The sequence below is a fragment of the Salvelinus alpinus genome, chromosome 34 (genome assembly GCF_045679555.1).
Source record: "Salvelinus alpinus chromosome 34, SLU_Salpinus.1, whole genome shotgun sequence".
NCBI classification, from domain to species: domain Eukaryota; kingdom Metazoa; phylum Chordata; class Actinopteri; order Salmoniformes; family Salmonidae; genus Salvelinus; species Salvelinus alpinus.
The window spans coordinates 22,503,495-22,523,235 of record NC_092119.1 but is presented as its reverse complement, the minus strand read 5'-3'; the positions used below and the strand labels follow the sequence as shown (position 1 = coordinate 22,523,235).

The 19,741-nt window shown below is 44.6% G+C and overlaps 1 protein-coding gene across 1 annotated transcript in view; it reads right to left on the bottom strand.

Annotated features, from left to right (window-relative positions):
- crim1 (cysteine rich transmembrane BMP regulator 1 (chordin-like)) overlaps positions 1-19,741 on the bottom strand; it is a 184,881-nt gene that overhangs the window by 78,947 nt on the left and 86,193 nt on the right. Inside the window, exons 3-5 of the mRNA XM_071382060.1 lie at positions 15,124-15,366; positions 14,219-14,339; positions 13,958-14,079 (exon numbers count right to left, since the gene is read on the bottom strand). Coding sequence (XP_071238161.1) covers positions 13,958-14,079; positions 14,219-14,339; positions 15,124-15,366 — 486 coding nt within the window. The remainder of the gene's footprint in view (positions 1-13,957; positions 14,080-14,218; positions 14,340-15,123; positions 15,367-19,741) is intronic.

Sequence of the window (19,741 nt, the reverse complement as noted above, 5' to 3'; positions counted from 1 at the left end):
GAGTGACTGTGGACTACAGGAATGCAAATGAAGCCATCTCCAAGCTCACTCCACTGGTGGCTGACACTTCAACCACTTTTTCCTCATTGTCACCTGCTCACTCTGTGTTCTCAGTCATTGATATGGCTAATGGGTTCTGGTCAGTACCCTTACATCCAGAGGTCCGTCCATGGCTTGCTTTTTCTGTGAATGGTCAACAGTATTAGTGGACTAGGACTCCTATGGGCCTTCATAATAGTTATTTGATTTACCATCAGGCATTGAGGAGACATCTCCAAGATCTCCCTCAGATGTCATCTGTTGTCATACAATATGTTGGTGATATATTGTTGGCCTCACAAAATTAGGAAACACATGCTGAGGATCTAAAATCACTGTTAGACCACTTGCATGCCAAAGGCCATAAAGCTAGCCCTAAGAAGGCCCAACTCATGCAATCACAGGTTATCTACCTTGGTCAACTGGTCTCACAGGGAAAAAGAGAGATGACACAAAGTCGTACGGCTGTCATACAAGATGCCAAAGAGCCCACTACTATTAAAGAACTTCGCTCGTTCGTGGGCTTGTGCAATTACAACAGATGCTGTGTGGACTCCTTCGCCGAAATTGCACAACTCCTTTAATGACCTCCTCAAGGGAGACCCTGATTCAAACGACTGTAGCCTTCACGGAAGAGCAGAAAGAGGTTTTTGGCAAGCTCAAACTAGCTTTGTCATCAGTACCAGCTGTGGGCATTCCGGACTCAGGCCAACCGGTCACCCTCTTTGTGGCTGAAAAAGATGGCTACATGATCTCAGTGCTGACACAAGACCATGGTGATTGTCAGAAACCTGTAGGCTACTATTAGAAGAAGTTGGATGATATGGCATTGGGATGGGGTCAAAGGTACTCAGAGCTACGCTGGCTACTTACGTCGCTGTGTCAATGGTGGCATCGCTTGTTCTCGACCAACATCTTACCATCAAGTGTCCACATGCTGTTCATACTCTTTTGACAATGAATCGAGCTGCACAGGTCACAGCTGCTCGTTGGAACAAATGGTCAACTGTGTTGGAGGCTCCTAACATCCTCATTCAACGTGGCACATCATGTAATCCAGCTACTCTGGTGCTTCCTCCAGATACCACATTACTTCAACATTACTGTTGTGATTTGGTTTTGGATCAGCTCTCTGATGGGTTTACTAAGAGTCATCCGTTGGAAAACCCTGAGTTTATCTTATACACAGACAGTTCAAGCATTGTGGAGGGCGGGGTGAGGAAGGCAGGATGGGCAGCTACAATGGACAATGTGAAAGTGACAGGCACGTTAGATTGGAGAAAAGCAGATGTTCACTTTATGAGTGACACAATGCTATTGCATACAACTCTCTAATGCAGTAGGGGAAGGAGACAGACAAGTAAAAGAGATGTGGGGAATAAGTCCTGAGGGGGGACATGACGTAGTACCAGGACAGAGAGTGATGGTAAAAAAACATGTAACAGAGACATTAGGACCAAGATGGGAAGGTCCTTATCAAGTTTTTCTCATAACGAGGTCAGCAGTAAAAGTCCAGGGAAAATCACGATGGATACATGTCACTCATTGCAAGGTTGTCCATTTTGATGACAAAGCGGAGCCTGGAGAATAAATAACTGATTGATTAGCAATCAGGGGCCAATCTCGGGTGAAGAAGCATAGTAAGATGATCAGAACCTGATAAGCTTCTATCTTGTATACCAGAGTCGTCATATTAGGGATATCTAGGTGAAATGTCCAACTTTTTCCTGAAAATCGGGACATGCTTACTTAGGGAAATCTATGTGAAATATCAATTTCTATTGAAACCACGACATGTTTTTTTCACTTTTTTGTTTCCTTCGTTACAGGTTATGAGAATCTACAGTCTGAAGCTGAAGCAATATCCTTCGATTCAAGGACTGTACCTGAAACGATACAAGATCACCGGTGAAGTGCAACCAGTGGAACGGAAGAAGAATTCCTCACTACCGGCAGACTGTCAGAACATCATTTCTAATAGTTATTTATGTGGGACTGATACCAGTGTGGAAGAGCTGATCACTTTTAAAGGACTTGGTGAATGATTACCTTGCCAACAGGACGATTGAATATTATTGTCTTGTTGACTGTCACGTTCTGACCTTTATTTCCTTCGTTTTTTGTCTTTATTTAGTATGGTCAGGGGATGAGTTGGGGTGGGCAGTCTATGTTTGTTTATCTATGTTTTTCTATTTCTGTGTTTGGCCTGATATGGTTCTCAATCAGAGGCAGGTGTTAGTCATTGTCTCTGATTGGGAACCATATTTAGGTAGCCTGTTTTGTGTTGGGTTTTGTGGGTGGTTGTTTTCTGTCTTTGTGTGTCTGCACCAGACAGTACTGTTTCGGTTTTTTCACATTTGTTGTTTTTTATTTGGAGTGTTCACCTTCATTAACCTTTATAGAGTCACAAACCCGGATCCGGGATCCCCCCCATCAAAAAAGCTGACTAGCATAGCCTAGCCTAAAGCCACAGGGATATCATATAATCAAATGTTCATGAAATCACAAGTCCAAGACACCAAATGAAAGATACAGATCTTGTGAATCCAGCCATCATTTCCGATTTTTTAAATGTTTTACAGGGAAGACAAAATATGTATTTCTATTAGCTAACCACCATAGCAAAAGACACAACTTTTTTTTGTCCACCATTTTTTTCCTGCATCAGTAGCTATCACTAATTCGACTAAATAAAGATATATATAGCCACTAACCAAGAAACAACTTCATAAGATGACAGTCTGATAACATATTTATGGTATAGGATATGTTTTTTTAGAAAAATGTGCATTTTTCAGGTATAAATCACAGTTGTACATTGCAGCTGCAATCTGAAATAGCGTTGGAAGCAGCCGGAATAATTACAGAGACCGACGTCAATTACCAAAATACTCATCCTAAAACATTTCTGAAAAATACACAGCCTACAGCAATCGAAAGACACAGATCTTGTGAATCCAGACAATATTTCAGATTTTCTAAGTGTTTTACAGGGAAGACACAATATGTAAATCTATTAGCTAACCACGATAGCAAAAGACACAACTTTTTTTCTCCACCATTTCTTTCCTGCATCAGTAGCTATCACTAATTCGACTAAATAAAGATATATATAGCCACTAACCAAGAAACAACTTCATAAGATGACAGTCTGATAACATATTTATGGTATAGGATATGTTTTTTTAGAAAAATTTGAATTTTTCAGGTATAAATCACAGTTGTACATTGCAGCTGCAATCTGAAATAGCGTTGGAAGCAGCCGGAATAATTACAGAGACCGACGTCAATTACCAAAATACTCATCCTAAAACATTTCTGAAAAATACACAGCCTACAGCAATCGAAAGACACAGATCTTGTGAATCCAGACAATATTTCAGATTTTCTAAGTGTTTTACAGCGAAAACACAATATATCGTTATATTAGCATACCACATGAGCTAACATCACCCCAGCATTGAATCAATGCAAAAGGGGTGATAACGTTATCGCCACCAAAATATATAAATTTTTCACTAACCTTCTCAGAATTCTTCAGATGACAGTCCTGTAACATCATATTACACAATGCATATAGAGTTTGTTCGAAAATGTGCATATTTAGCCACAAAAATCGTGGTTATACAATGAGAAAAGTAGCTAAACTGGGCAGAAAATGTCGTGCGCCATCTTGGAGAGTGACTTAGTCTAATCATTAAATAATCATAAACTTAAAAAAATACAGCGTGGACAGCATTTGAAAGACAAATTAGTTCTTAATGCAATCGCTGAATTACATTTTTAAAATTAACCTTACTGCGCAATACAAGTTGCGCCAAAGCGAAGCTACCCCCAAAAAAATTGCAGCTTATGCGTTTAACATTTTTCAACAGAACAATGATTTATCAGCATAAATAGTTCTTACTATTAGCTGAGCTTCCATCAGAATCTTGGGCAATGTGTCCTTTCTCCGGTCTAATCGTCTTTTGGTCGAAAGATGTCCTCTTGTCCTGTCGAAATGGCCACTAACGTTCGGCATGTACAGGGAAAGTGTCCAACTCTTGAAAGTGTGTCACAAAGAAATGCCAGAAAATCGCAATAAACTGATATAAACTGAAATAATTCGGTTCAAAATAACAAGATTATGATGTCTTTAAAGCTTATATCGAATAAAAACATGACCGGAATTATCTAAGGAGCTAAAACCAGAGCTTCCACAACGATATGCAAAGCTCCTCTTCGCGCCCGAGCGCAGATCCAAAAGAATGGCCACCGTGATTCCAATCAATTTATAAACTTTGGGAATTACACAGAGACTCCATTTCAAGTCTCCCTATTCGCTGACACCCAGGGGAAGGCGTATGCAGTGCATCTCAACCAATAGAGGACAGGCAAATTAATACACAGATCTCAGAACAGCCAGTACAATTCTGAATTCTGACATACACATAGGAAAATCGCTCTAAGTCGAGTTCTGTTTCACCCACAGACATAATTCAAACGGTTTTAGAAACTAGAGAGTGTTTTCTATCCAATAGTAATAATAATATGCATATTGTACGAGCAAGAATTGAGTACGAGGCAGTTTAATTTGGAGACGAATCTGGACTATGTCGAAATGGCACCCCCCTAGTGGCAAGAAGTTATTAAACAAGATGAACAATTACCACGCTGCACCTTGGTCCTCTTCTTCTCCTCCAGACGACAACCGTTACAGAACCATCCACTAAAAAAGGACCAAGCAGCGTGGTAACGGGCAGCAGCAGCAGCAGCAGCGATCAGAGGACTCCTGGACCTGGGAGGAGATTCTGAACGGCAAGGGACCCTGGAATCAGGTTGGTGAATATCGCCGCCCCAAAGCTGAGCTGGAGGCAGCGAAAGCGGAGAGGCGGTGGTATGAGGAGGCTGCACGTAGGCGCGGTTGGAAGTCAGAGAGGCAGCCCCAAAAATTTTCTTGGGAGTGTGGCTAAGCCAGGTAGGAGACCTGAGCCAACTCCCCGTGCTTACCTTGGAGAGAGAGGGACCGGACAGGCACCATGTTATGCCGTGAGGCGCACGGTGTCCCCGGTGAGCAGGCATAGCCCGGTGCGGTACTTAGCAGCACCTAGTATCGGCCGGGCTAGAGTGGGCATCGAGCCAGGTGCCATGAAGCCGGCTCAACGCATCTGGTCTCCAGTGCGTCTCCTCGGGCCGGGGTACATGGCACCGGCCCTACGCATGGTGTCCCCGGTATGCCAGCACAGCCCAGTGCGGCCTATTCCACCTCGCCGCACAGGCCTGGCTACAGGGAGCATTCAGCCAGGTAGGGTTGGGCAGGTTCGGTGCTCAAGACCTGCAGTGCGCCCCCATGGTCCGGTCTATCCGGTGCCACCTCCACGCACCAGCCCTCCGGTGGCAGCCCCCCGCACCAGGCTGTCTCTCTGTCTCCTCACTACAGGTGCTCCCGTCTGTCCAGCGCCACCTGAGTCTTCCATCTGTCCAGCACCGCCAGGGTCTCCCGTCTGTCCAGCGCCGCCTGAGCTGCCCGTCTGTCCTGAGCCGTCAGAGCTGCCCGTCTGTCCTGAGCCGTCAGAGCTGCCCGTCTGTCCTGAGCCGTCAGAGCCGTCCGCCAGTCAGGAGCCGCCAGAGCCGTCCGCCAGTCAGGAGCCGCCAGAGCCGTCCGCCAGTCAGGAGCCGCCAGAGCCGTCCGCCAGTCAGGAGCCGCCAGAGCCGTCCGCCAGTCAGGAGCCGCCCTTCAGTCCGGAGCCGCCCCTCAGTCCAGAGGCGCCCCTCAGTCCAGAGGCGCCCCTCAGTCCAGTGGGGCCATTTAGTAGGGTTGCCAATCCTAGGTCGGCGGCTTCCTAGGAGGACACTAAAGCGGACAAAGACCTGCGCCAGAGCCGCCACCGCGGACAGATGCCCACCCAGACCCTCCCCTATAGGTTCAGGTTTTGCGGCCGGAGTCCGCACCTAGGGGGGGGGGGGGGGGGGGTACTGTCACGTTCTGACCTTTATTTCCTTTGTTTTTTGTCTTTATTTAGTATGGTCAGGGCGTGAGTTGGGGTGGGCATTCTATGTTTGTTTATCTATGTTTTTCTATTTCTGTGTTTGGCCTGATATGGTTCTCAATCAAAGGCAGGTGTTAGTCATTGTCTCTGATTGGGAACCATATTTAGGTAGCCTGTTTTGTGTTGGGTTTTGTGGGTGGTTGTTTTCTCTCTTTGTGTGTCTGCACCAGACAGTACTGTTTCGGTTTTTTCACATTTGTTTTTATTTTATTTTGAGTGTTCACCTTCATTAAACAAGATGAACAATTACCACGCTGCATCTTGGTCTTCTTCTTCTCCTCCAGACGACAACCGTTACATTGACAATCATTTTTTTGTGTGAGTTTCCTCCTAATACAGGATGTGGTAGGAATCGTAAGGGACATCATCATTACACCTGTTAATACTTATTTTCTATAACTTTGTTTGAAATCTATATCCTATTGTAACAGCAAGTACAATATGTCCTTTGTGTTTGATAGAAATGTAAGGTGTTTAATGTGAATGATTTTATGCTTACTGCTAATGCTTTTTTGTACTGTCTATTTTTTCATGTTTTCTATTGGTTTCTTAAAATACATTTTAAGTATATGTATTTTTTTTAAATGGTTTAGAGGAGTATAAGAATATTTAGAAGATAAATACAAAATGCAGAGCCAGAGGATGAGAGGTCAATACAGGACTAAAGGTCAAGAGGACTAAAAGTCAATAGAGTACGAATGATCAATGCAAATAGTGTTTTTTCTGTAATAGGGGATTAATGCAGAGACATGGGAGGATTTTGTCTATATGTTGAGTCTGAAATAGGATACTTGTTATTTGACCATTGGCACAGTTTTATTGCAAGGAATTCTAATTGGTCAACCACAAGCTAGGGCTGGGCTATAAACTACATCCTGTCCCTTTGTTCAGGGGAGAATCACTGAGAGAGAATCACTGAGGACCGGGAAGGAACGACCATCTACCATCTACCTCTCAGCACACCATCTATGATTTATCCTCTTTGAATGAACCTATTTTCCTCCCCCTGATTTTCTTTGGGGTCTGTGTTATTAAAGAATAACATCAACTGCTAACAACATCAATGTGGTCGGATCAGTCTTCAGAAAAGAGATGGCTGTCTAGATTCTGTTAGATAGCCACAGCCTGCCTGGGATAGCATCAACCTGCTTCTTACTATATTCGTTGCAGGGCATGAATAGGCAGATACTGTATGTCATCTCAAAGTACATGAAGCCAAACTAACATACTTGTTCATTTGTACAAACTCCCCAACCCCAAAATGATAAGTTAGCAATTTCAGTACAGAGTCAACAAGATTGCTCAAATATGTGAGTCCCCTCGTATTCCTGACAGAAGGCTCCTCTCAACTGCCTCCTTCAAGCATGAGTGGCCTTGCTTCAAGCATGAGCTACCATTGAATAAAGGATAGACCAGCATGTCCACTTGCAATAGTAGCACTTTACACACTCGATCCAAATGCCACACACATTCAATAGAAATGCCAACTTTAAGTGTACCTGCCATAAGTGCCAACAGAGATTGGCAGCTTTTACTGCTCCTTTGCGAGCATGACGCTCGGAAAGACAGTAGAGCACACCGCAGACGGATAAACAAGTGGCTAAAAATAAAGACACAACAGGCACATCTATAAAACATCTGGCTCCACTAAATGCAGCATAAGTTGTAGTGTACAGATGTAGGATCTTAATTTGAGCCCGTTTGCTACAGCAGGAAAATAACCCTGCAGCAACAGGAAATTAAAATTAGTATGTGGATTATAATTAATGGACATTTTTGTAGGGGTTGATACATTTTTCTTAAGGGAAAATGTAAGACTGAAATGTTAAAGTGGAAATTGTACATTTCAGGAGCCTTTTTAAACCACGAAAACACTACAAGTTTTACATTTCATTTACTCCATGACTCACAAACTAATTCCATATTTATTACAAAGTCTGGTCTTTATCAACTTCCTTGGTAAGACCTGTAGTCTGCTGAGTGAGTGTTTAGATCAATAACTTCCCAGTTTATAACACTAACAACACCATATGCCATTTAATTTACAATCATGGGAACAACAGTCACTATGAACAATACTTTGTTCTCATATGCCATTCAAACCAACTAGACAAGGAAAACAACTGCTTTGCCAAAACACGTGCTTCTATTTGTCTCACTGTTTTCGGAGCAGACTGAGGAGACATGAATGGTCATCAACATCATGAACTTGGCATCTTTCCTCCTGAGTGCAGTGTGTGTGTGTGTGTGTGTGTGTGTGTGTGTGTGTGACCAGGATCTCTCCCTCTGCCAGATAATCGAGGCTCCTGTCAGTAGTTCAACTGCAGGTCTTTGTCAGGTTTGTGGGCTCTCTCTGCTCCTGCCATGGAGGTAACTTAGAGAGGTCGATAGCCTCGATTAGCTGGCTGAAGGAGTGATCACAGACCGACCGACCGACCGACCGACCGACCGACCGACCGACCGACCGACCGACCGACCGACCGACCGACCGACCGACCGACCGACCGACCGACCGACCGACCGACCGACCGACCGACCGACCGACCGACCGACCGACCGACCGAGACACACACACACACACACACACACACACAGCCTGATAAAACGCTTATCTCCCCTGCAGGAGGGTTACATCACCGTCTGAGGAGGAAGCTAGCTGGTACCTAAGTGTGTGTGTGTGTCTGAGCAGCAGGCTCAAAGGCCATTACAAACATGCTCTGCGGACTGCCTCAACTGTCTCATGTTTCATCTGCTGTTGCTAACATTTGCTGTCAGAGTGGGACAACAGAAGCCTGCAGACACCATTGTTTGCAGATGGCTTCCACAGTTCATCCAGTCAAACCTTCTTTCCTATGTCCTGCCCTGTTTGTCTTCCCTGAATAGTGCTTCCAACACAGATGGTTGTGAGGAGGTAGCATTAGATGACAGACATGATGTCCTTTAGTTCTTTGATAAGTCTGCAAGCTTTAATGCTTTTAACATGAAACATGTAACATTAAATATTTTATGTCCATTCAACTGCCTTTCATTAAACGAGTGGGCACACAATGGAGGAAAAAGCAATGGTGAAATCAAGTTTAACAGCTAAATCAAGGAGTCTGAATTTACGCTTGCTGCGGAGTACAGATTGTCCAACGACCGCCATAACACAGCTGTTGGAATTTCAGTTCCCCTGTAGCGAAACACTGAAACACTGTGAGTAGTCATTGATTGAGAACAGCATGTTGTTCCACACACACACACACACACACACACAAAACAGTGTGTCAGCCATATTGAGCAGCCAGACGTAGGTGCTTATCAATTACTTACAACACCTATGTAAGTAGAATGATAACACACACACACACACACACACACACACACACACACACACACACACACACACACACACACACACACACACACACACACACACACACACACACACACACACACACACACACACACACACACACACACACACACACACACACACACACACACACACACACACACACACACACAGTGATCAATAATAGTGTAGAAATACCTCAGTATTTGTAGCTCTTTCACTAAACAGTGGTTGTGCATGTCTTGAGAGTGAGGGTTTACCATGGTGTCTTTGTGTGTTTGGCATTCATTTGTTTTATGTTAATTACTGGGAGTCACAGCAAACCTTAGATAGTATTACAACAGAGCTGTAGTGTTGCAGGGGTGATGTGTGTGTGTGTGTGTGTGTGTGTGTGTGTGTGTGTGTGTGTGTGTGTGTGTGTGTGTGTGTGTGTGTGTGTGTGTGTGTGTGTGTGTGTGTGTGTGTGTGTGTGTGTGTGTGTGTGTGTGTGTGTGTGTGTGTGTGTTACATGGGTGACCTGACTCAACAGCTGCTGTTCTATTGATCCCCAGTTCAGTTTCCACCCTTTGGGATGAGTTCATCTTCACTCCCCATTTCCTTTCCACCCTCCACCCCCTTCAGCTGGAGAATCTTAGTTCCAGCTCCCTCCTTCCCTTCAGGCAGACAGATAAAGCCACCATAGAGCCAGCTGTTCAATCAGTGTATATTTCTGTTTGGTGCTTTGATGTTCTGAGGGTAGATCTCTGAACGCATGTCTCTTTGTTCTGAAATCACTAAATATACAAAAGGCAATTTCACAGCAGGATGTAGGGATGACACAGACCCCTGGCTCTACATCGCCAACAGATGTTTGTTCTAGCTAATAGGGCTAAGAGGGGAAGGGAAGCGCTGCACTGCCTGTCACACCCTCTCCCCTGTCCCCCCAACGTCAACCAACAGAAAAATCTCCTCCTTGCTAGATTTGCTTTTCCCCACATCATTTGCAACATACAGTATGCCATGGCTCTCTTAAACTTCCTCTCAGTGTAAATATACTGGAGATTTCCTTATTTTAAATGCAAGGTCTTGAAATTATTATTTTAACGGCTAGCTCACACTTGAAAGTTCACCGCCGCTCATAATGTGGGCTCGGTAAATCCTTGAGAATTTGCTTTAATATGAAAATAATCTTCTGCCCATTCAACCTCCTCTCTCCTACTCTCTCTGTAACGCTTGTCGGAAGAAGACCAAGGTGCAGCGTGGTACGTGTTCATGCTTCTTTATTAAAAAACCGAACACCAAACAAAACAACAAAAGAACAACGACCGTAACGTCTTGAAGGCTACACAGAGCTAACAAAACCAACATCCCACAACCTAAACGGGCAAAACAGGCTGCCTAAGTATGATTCCCAATCAGAGACAACGATAGACAGCTGTCCCTGATTGAGAACCATACCCGGCCAAAACATAGAAAACCAGAACCTAGAAATAAAGAACATAGAATGCCCACCCAAATCACACCCTGACCAAACCAAAAAGAGACATACAAAAGGCTCTCTAAGGTCAGGCCGTGACACTCTCGCTAATTTGTGACTGACTGGCTGGATTCAGTCTTATGTAGCAACATTTGAAATGGTGTTTTTTACATTGGATAAAAGTAGAAAATGGTATATCATACACTACAGTTGAGGAAAATTGGGAAATTATTCTGCTTTGAAAGTTGATAAACTTGTAACCCCACTTTTCAGAAAATGACCCTTGAATGTTTTGGAACACCTACTGGAGAGCTCATCTTTGCTTATACCAATTCAGCATTCTATTAAGCCTTAGCCCCGCCCATCTCTTTAAGAATTCACATGTGAGGCCTTCTACTAAACAGAGTGAGTACGGTAGTGAACTAAACAACAAAGATTTCAAGACTAAAGGCTGGTTTATAATACGTCTATCGACATGACGTGTTAACCCTCGCAAGGCTGCAGGCCCAGACGGCATTCCCAGCCGCGTCCTCAGAGCATGCGCAGACCAGCTGGCTGGTGTGTTTACGGACATATTCAATCAATCCTTATCCCAGTCTGCTGTTCCCACATGCTTCAAGAGGGCCACCATTGTTCCTGTTCCCAAGAAAGCTAAGGTAACTGAGCTAAATGACTACCGCCCCGTAGCACTCACTTCCGTCATCATGAAGTGCTTTGAGAGACTAGTCAAGGACCATATCACCTCCACCCTACCGGACACCCTAGACCCACTCCAATTTGCTTACCGACCCAATAGGTCCACAGACGACGCAATCGCAACCACACTGCACACTGCCCTAACCCATCTGGACAAGAGGAATACCCATGTGAGAATGCTGTTCATCGATTACAGCTCAGCATTTAACACCATAGTACCCTCCAAACTCGTCATCAAGCTCGAGACCCTGGGTCTCGACCCCGCTCTGTGCAACTGGGTCCTGGACTTCCTGACGGGCCGCCCCCAGGTGGTGAGGGTAGGTAACAACATCTCCACCCCGCTGATCCTCAACACTGGGGCCCCACAAGGGTGCGTTCTGAGCCCTCTCCTGTACTCCCTGTTCACCCACGACTGCGTGGCCATGCACGCCTCCAACTCAATCATCAAGTTTGCGGATGACACTACAGTGGTAGGCTTGATCACCAACAACGACGAGACGGCCTACAGGGAGGAGGTGAGGGCCCTCGGAGTGTGGTGTCAGGAAAATAACCTCATACTCAACGTCAACAAAACAAAGGAGATGATTGTGGACTTCAGGAAACAGCAGAGGGAGCACCCCCCTATCCACATCGACGGGTCAGTAGTGGAGAAGGTGGAAAGTTTTAAGTTCCTCGGTGTACACATCACGGACAAACTGAACTGGTCCACCCACACAGACAGCGTTGTGAAGAAGGCGCAGCAGCGCCTCTTCAACCTCAGGAGGCTGAAGAAATTCGGCTTGTCACCAAAAGCACTCACAAACTTCTACAGATGCACAATCGAGAGCATCCTGTCGGGCTGTATCACCGCCTGGTACGGCAACTGCTCCGCCCACAACCGTAAGGCTCTCCAGAGGGTAGTGAGGTCTGCAGAACGCATCACCAGGGGCAAACTACCTGCCCTCCAGGACACCTACACCACCCGATGTCACAGGAAGGCCATAAAGATCATCAAGGACAACAACCACCCAAGCCACTGCCTGTTCACCCCGCTATCATCCAGAAGGCGAGGTCAGTACAGGTGCATCAAAGCAGGGACCGAGAGACTGAAAAACAGCTTCTATCTCAAGGCCATCAGACTGTTAAACAGCCACAACTAACATTTAGCGGCCGCTGCCAACATACTGACTCAACTCCAGCCACTTTAAAAATGGGAATTGATGGAAATTATGTAAAAATGTACCACTAGCCACTTTAAGCAATGCCACTTAATACAATGTTTACATACCCTACATTACCCATCTCATATGTATATATACTGTACTCTATATCATCTACTGCATCTTGCCATCTTTATGCAATACATGTACCACTAGCCACTTTAAACTATGCCACTTTATGTTTACATACCCTACAGTACTCATCTCATATGTATATACCGTACTCTATACCATCTACTGCATCTGCCATGCCGTTCTGTACCACCACTCATCCATATATCTTTATGTACATATTCTTTATCCCTTACACTTGTGTGTGTGTGTAAGGTAGTAGTGTGGAATTGTTAGGTTAGATTACTGTTGGTTATTACTGCATTGTCGGAACTAGAAGCACAAGCATTTCGCTACACTCGCATTAACATCTGCTAACCATGTGTATGTGACTAATAAAATTTGATTTGATTTGATTTGATTTGATGTCTGTATACAGTTGTCGCAGTGACATCATGAACATTGTCGTCCGACATTCAACTTGTCGTTGTTCTTATGAAAAAGTATAAACACAAAAATGACAGGCTGCATGACACCACCAGCCTGGTGGTCCACAATAGCATAACTGGTGTATTTTAAAACCAATAAACCCATCTGTTTAAGCAATTATTTAGTATACAGTACCAGTCAAAAGTTTGGACACATCAACTCTTTCAAGGGTTTTTCTTAATTTTTACTATTTTCTACATTGTAGAATAATAGTGAAGACATCTAAACTATGAAATAACACATATGGAATCATGTAGTAACCAAAAAAGTGTTAAACAAATCAAAGATATGACATTTGCCATCCTCTCACCGAGTACATGCCACCAACACAACCCTCTTCAACAGTCAATATGCTATCTTGTTGTTAGAAGGATTTTCACATAGCGGGTTCCACCTAACATCCAGCAAGGTATGTGGTTGTATTTATCAAAGACGCCCACCGAGTGTAAATATATTGAGTGTAAATATCTTCATGTCTTAGTGCTTATCTCCTAACCTCCCCCGTTAGCTGGCATGGCACAATATTCTTTCAAAAGTAACCAGAGAAGAAAGCAGGAAAACAGGGCTTTACCATCACCCTGCATAACAGCTCAGACACAGTGAGCCTGGTGCTGTGCAGTTCAGCTCAGAGCCAAGCAGAGGGAGAGAGAAGGGCCAAGCTCACCGTTGATACACTCGTACACATCACAGCATCGCCCGGGGGTACCGTCGCCGCGGGAGACCACCTGAGGGGAGCTCTCCACGGTGCATTGCGGGAAACTGCACAGACCAGGCAAACACTCACACCTAGAGAGAGGGGGATTCGTAGAGTTAGTACACATCAGATGGATACACCCTCATACCTGACTTATTTCACCTGACTACTTTATATAACAGCCAAAGAAAGTGCATTGATTGTTGCATTCAGGGGGAGGTCGAGGCACACCTGGTGGGAAGGGTGCAGCAGCCATCCGCGGTGAGACGCACCTGGGTCTCATAACTGTCAGGTGGACACTGAACCTGCAGGACAAGAGGGCACTCCACTGTGCTGCAGTCCACACTAAACACTAGATACAGTAGGGCAAAACACAGAGACAACCATTAGTGCTGCAGTCCACACTAAACGCTAGGTAGGACACAACACAGAGAGAATCATCAGAGCTGCAGTAAGTATGTTAATTTGACCAGTTTCTCACAGCAGGAAAACAATCTTGCAGCAACAGGAAATGTGAATTATTAATGTACATTTTTGTAGGGGTTGATACATTTTTCGGAAGGGCAAATCAAGTTTGACATTTTTAAGTGGAAATTACAAACTTTAAAATACTTTTTAAACATCGAATAGACTACAATTTACATTTCCTGCAATGCAGAAACATTTTATGCGATAACAGAGTGATCAAATTAAGATAGCATACCTGTAGGGAGGGCATAACACAGAGACAACCATGGAAAATCATGTAGAAGAGCACATTGGGAGTAGTGTGTGTTAAGAAAACAGACGTGTCAGTATTTTAACTGATATGTCATGCTGTATGTTTATGTGAACAGGGAGATCACGGCACCAGCACATTCCTATCCTGGCAACAACTCCTTCTGTGGGCTAGGGCCTTCATTACACCACAACTCGAGGTGATAAACCACTGTCGAAGGATGCAGCTGCCATTCATGAGTGTAAACATTCATATGTAGCCTACAATGTGGGCATTGAGCTTGGGAAATGCGTTCAGAAAATGGAATATAATAATCATTATTATTATTATTACTACAATGAGCCAAGTATCAGAGTCAGAAAACAATATTGCCATGTCACAAATAGTTGCTAGAAATGGTTATTGGTAGCTAGTGTACCTGGTTTGCACTCGTACAGGTCGCAGCATTCTCCAGGCTTCCCAGAGCCCTTGGCTACCAAGATGTTGAGGTATCCAGGCTGGCACACCTTCCTCAGGCACCCTGCAGGGCTGCAGACACAGCGGCTGGGTAGGGGACAGCACTCTCCAGGGGGTGCGTAGCCTTCGATTAGCACCGAGTCCTCAGGGCAGCGGGGTGAGAACTGCACCTCACACCGTGCCTTAGAACAGTCAGGCCGCTCCTCTGCAAGAGAGAGAGAGATCAGATTGTTGATTGTAGCTTTAAGACGATATGTGTACAGTTACAGATGAAATAATCTGCCCTGGCTGTTACTTTTAGTGTAATGGGTAAAAACATTTCAAGGAATTTCAAACTGAAACTTTAAAACATGTCTGTTTTTCTCAGGGAATGTTTCTGAAAGGAACACTGTTGGGACACCCAGAACATTCGGCAAATGGACGTTAGAGGAATTGGGAACGTTATTGCTAACCTTTAAGAACCTACAAAGGATATTCAAGGACCTAAAATGCGTCGGCTGGGCAGTCAATCGAATTGACTATTTTCCATTCAGGTCAAAGTCCAAGATTTTATACACACAATCAGTAAAGACACTTTTCCATCAGAAGCACAACAGTTTCTTTCTGACTCCAACCTTTATTTAAAAAGAGAGCTAGATGAAGGAAGTATAAAAGTGCATCAGATGGGCAGGTAAAACAAGCATTCAACATTGACGTGAACGCGAATGAAGTGTAAATCTAAATTGCTGAAATTATGAGTACAGCAAACAAACAGGAACTGAGAGAGGTATGGCGCGCTAATGCCCTCACTCTCCGGAAAACACAGACACAGGAGGCTAACAGGCAGAAAGCTGAACACACAAACAATCGGATGTGGCATGCACGCACACAAACCCATTAACACAAAATCGAAAGTGGGACGCACACACAATTGGATATGGCCAACTACCATCCAGTAGTTGTGCTGTCTCCAAAGTGCTGGAAAGGCTGGTGCACACACAGGGTGTCAACTATTTCTCACTCAACAGCCTATCAAAGTGACTTTAGGAAGATACACAGCACATCTACAGCAGTGCAAATGGTTGTGTAGAACATCAAGTCGGCTTGTAACAGCCAGGAGGACACAGCAGCACTGTTCTTGGATCTGAAGAAAGATTTTGACACTGTTCACCCCAACACGCTCCTGAGGAAGCTTGCAAAATTTGGCTTTGACACCACTGCAATCAAGTGGTTCATATCATACTTACAAAAGAGGAGTCAGTACACCAAACTGCAGAGCACGAAGTCAGGCCAGGAACCTGTGGTGAATGGATTCCCACAAGGGAGTTTGCTTGGACCCCTACTGTCCCCCATTTACATAAATGACCTTACATCAGTGCTGGAGAAATTTTGAAAACATTTACAGTACCAGTAAAAAGTTTGGACACACCTACTCATTCAAGGGTTTTTCTTAACTTTTTACTATTTTCTACGTAGTAACCAAAAAAGTGTTAAACAAATCAAACTACATTTTATATTTCAGATTCTTCAAAGTAGCCAACCTTTGCTTTGATGACAGCATTGCACACTCTTGGCATTCTCTCAACCAGCTTCACCTGGAATGCTTTTTCAGGAGTTTCCACATATGCTGAGCACTTGTTGACTGCTTTTCCTTCACTCTGCGGTCCAACTCATCCCAAACCATCTCCTTTAAAGAATCTCAAATATTTAAAAAATAACACTTTTTTGGTTACTACATGATTCCATATATATATATATATATATACACACACACACACTACATGACCAAAAGTATGTGGACACCTGCTCGACTAACATCTCATTCCAATATCATGGTCATTAATATGGATTTGGTCCCCCCTTTGCTGCTATAACAGCCTCCACTCTTCTGGGAAGGCTTTCCACTAGAAGTTTGAACATTGCTGCAGGGACTGGCATCCATTAAGCCACAAGAGCATTAGTGAGGTCGGGTACCGATGTTGACCAATTAGGCCTGGCTCGCAGTCAGCGTTCCAATTCATCCCAAAGGTGTTCGATGGGGTTGAGGTCAGGGCTCTGTGCAGGCCAGTCAAGTTCTTCCACACCAATCTCGACAAACCATTTCTGTATGGACCTCACTTTGTGCACGAGGGCATTGTCATACTGAAACATGAAAAGGGCCTTCCCCAAACTGTTGCTACAAAGTTGGAATCATAGAATCATCTGGAATGTAATTGTATGTTGTAGCGTTAAGATTTCCCTTTACTGGAACTAAGGTGCCTAGCCTGACCCATGAAAAACAGCCCAAGACCATTATTCCTCCTCCACCAAACTTTACAGTTGGCACTATGCATTGGGGCAGGTAGCGTTATCTTGGCATCCGCCAAACCGAGATTTGATCACTACAGAGAACGCATTTCCACTGCTCCAGAGTCCAATGGCGGCGAGCTTTACACTACTCCAGCTGAGCTTTACACTACTCTAGCTGAGCTTTATACTACTCCAGCTGAGCTTTACACTACTCCAGCTGAGCTTTACACTACTCCAGCTGGGATTTATACTACTCCAGCTGAGCTTTACACTACTCCAGCTGAGCTTTACACTACTCCAGCTGAGCTTTATACTACTCCAGCTGGTCTTTACACTACTCCAGCTGAGCTTTATACTACTCCAGCGGGTCTTTACACTACTCCAGCTGAGCTTTACACTACTCCAGCTGAGCTTTACACTACTCCAGCTGAGCTTTACACTACTCCAGCTGAGCTTTATACTACTCCAGCTGAGCTTTACACTACTCCAGCTGAGCTTTATACTACTCCAGCTGAGCTTCATACTACTCCAGCTGAGCTTTACACTACTCCAGCTGAGCTTTATACTACTCCAGCTGAGCTTCATACTACTCCAGCTGAGCTTTACACTACTCCAGCTGAGCTTTACACTACTCCAGGTGAGCTTTACACTACTCTAGTCACTTTACTGTACAAATTACCTCGACTAACCTGTACCCCCGCACATTGACTCGGTACCGGTACCCCCTGTATATAGCCTCATGTTACTTTTACATTTTTACTTTAGTTAATTTAGTAAATCTTTTCTTAACTATATTTTCTTAAAACTGCATTGTTGGTTAAGGGCTTGTAAGAAAGCATTTCATGGTAAGGTCTACAACTGTCGTATTCAGTGCATGTGACAAATACAATTTTATCTGATTTGCTTGGCATTGTGTACTGTATGGTGATCTTAGGCTTGTGTTTGGCTGCTTGGCCATGGAAACCCATTTCATGAAGCTCCCGACTTACAGTTCTAGTGCTGACGTTGCTTCCAGAGGCAGTTTGGAACTCAGTAGTGAGTGTTGCAACCGAGGACAGACGTTTTTTACGCGCTACACACTTCAGCACTCGGCGGTCCTGTTCTGTGAGCTTGTGTGGCCTACCACTTCGCGGCTGCTTCTTGACGTTTCCACTTCACAATAACAGCATTTACAGTTGACCGGGGCAGCTTTAGCAGGGCAGAAATTTTACGAACTGACTTGTTGGAAAGGTGGCATCCTATGACGGTGCCACGTTGAAAGTGATTGAGCTGGGCCTCCCGGGTGGCGCAGTGGTCTAGGGCACTGCATCGCAGCGCTAGCTGTGCCACCAGAGACTCTGGGTTCGCGCCCAGGCTCTGTCGCGACCGGGAGGTCCGTGGGGCGACGCACAATTGGCCTAGCGTCGTCCGGGTTAGGGAGGGTTTGGCCAGTAGGGATATCCTTGTCTCATCGTGGACCAGCAACTCCTGTGGCGGGCCGGGCGCAGTGCGCGCTAACCAAGGTAGCCAGGTGCACGGTGTTTCCTCTGACACATTGGTGCGGCTGGCTTCCGGGTTGCAGGCGCGCTGTGTTAAGAAGCAGTGCGGCTTGGTTGGGTTGTGTTTCGGAGGACGCATGGCTTTCGACCTTCGTCTCTCCCGAGCCCGTACGGGAGTTGTAGCGATGAGACAAGATACAATTGGATACCACGAAATTGGGGAGAAAAGGGGGTAAAACATATATTTTTTTAAATAAAGTGACTGAGCTCTTCAGTAAGGTCATTCTACAGCCAATGTTTATCTATGGAGATTGCATGGCTGTGTGCTCGATTTTATACCCGTCAGCAATGGGCGTGGCTGAAATAACCGAATCCACTAATTTGAAGGGGTTTCCACTTACTTTTGTATATATAGTGTATATGATCGGATGTATAGACATGAAGGGAAAGGGAAAGGGGGATACCTAGTCAGTTGTCCAACTGAATGTATTCAACTGTGTCTTCCGCATTTAACCCAACCCCTCTGAATCAGAGAGGTGCGGGGGGATGCTTTAATCGACATCCACGTCTTCGACGCCCGGGGAACAGTTATGGACAGTATATGGATAGAATATATAATACATATATCTGAAGAATATTGTGCCTGGAACAGTCATCATTTTAAACAGGGCTCAATTTGGCGAGTTGAAATAATGTTTTGAGAGTTAGAAACCAAAATCTGTCTTCTTTTCAATATACAAACATTTTATAAATGTTTTCTGTTTATTCTGCTTGTTCTTTGGAATTTTATAAACGGATTAATAATTCGATATTGAACACTGCATGGTGATGAAT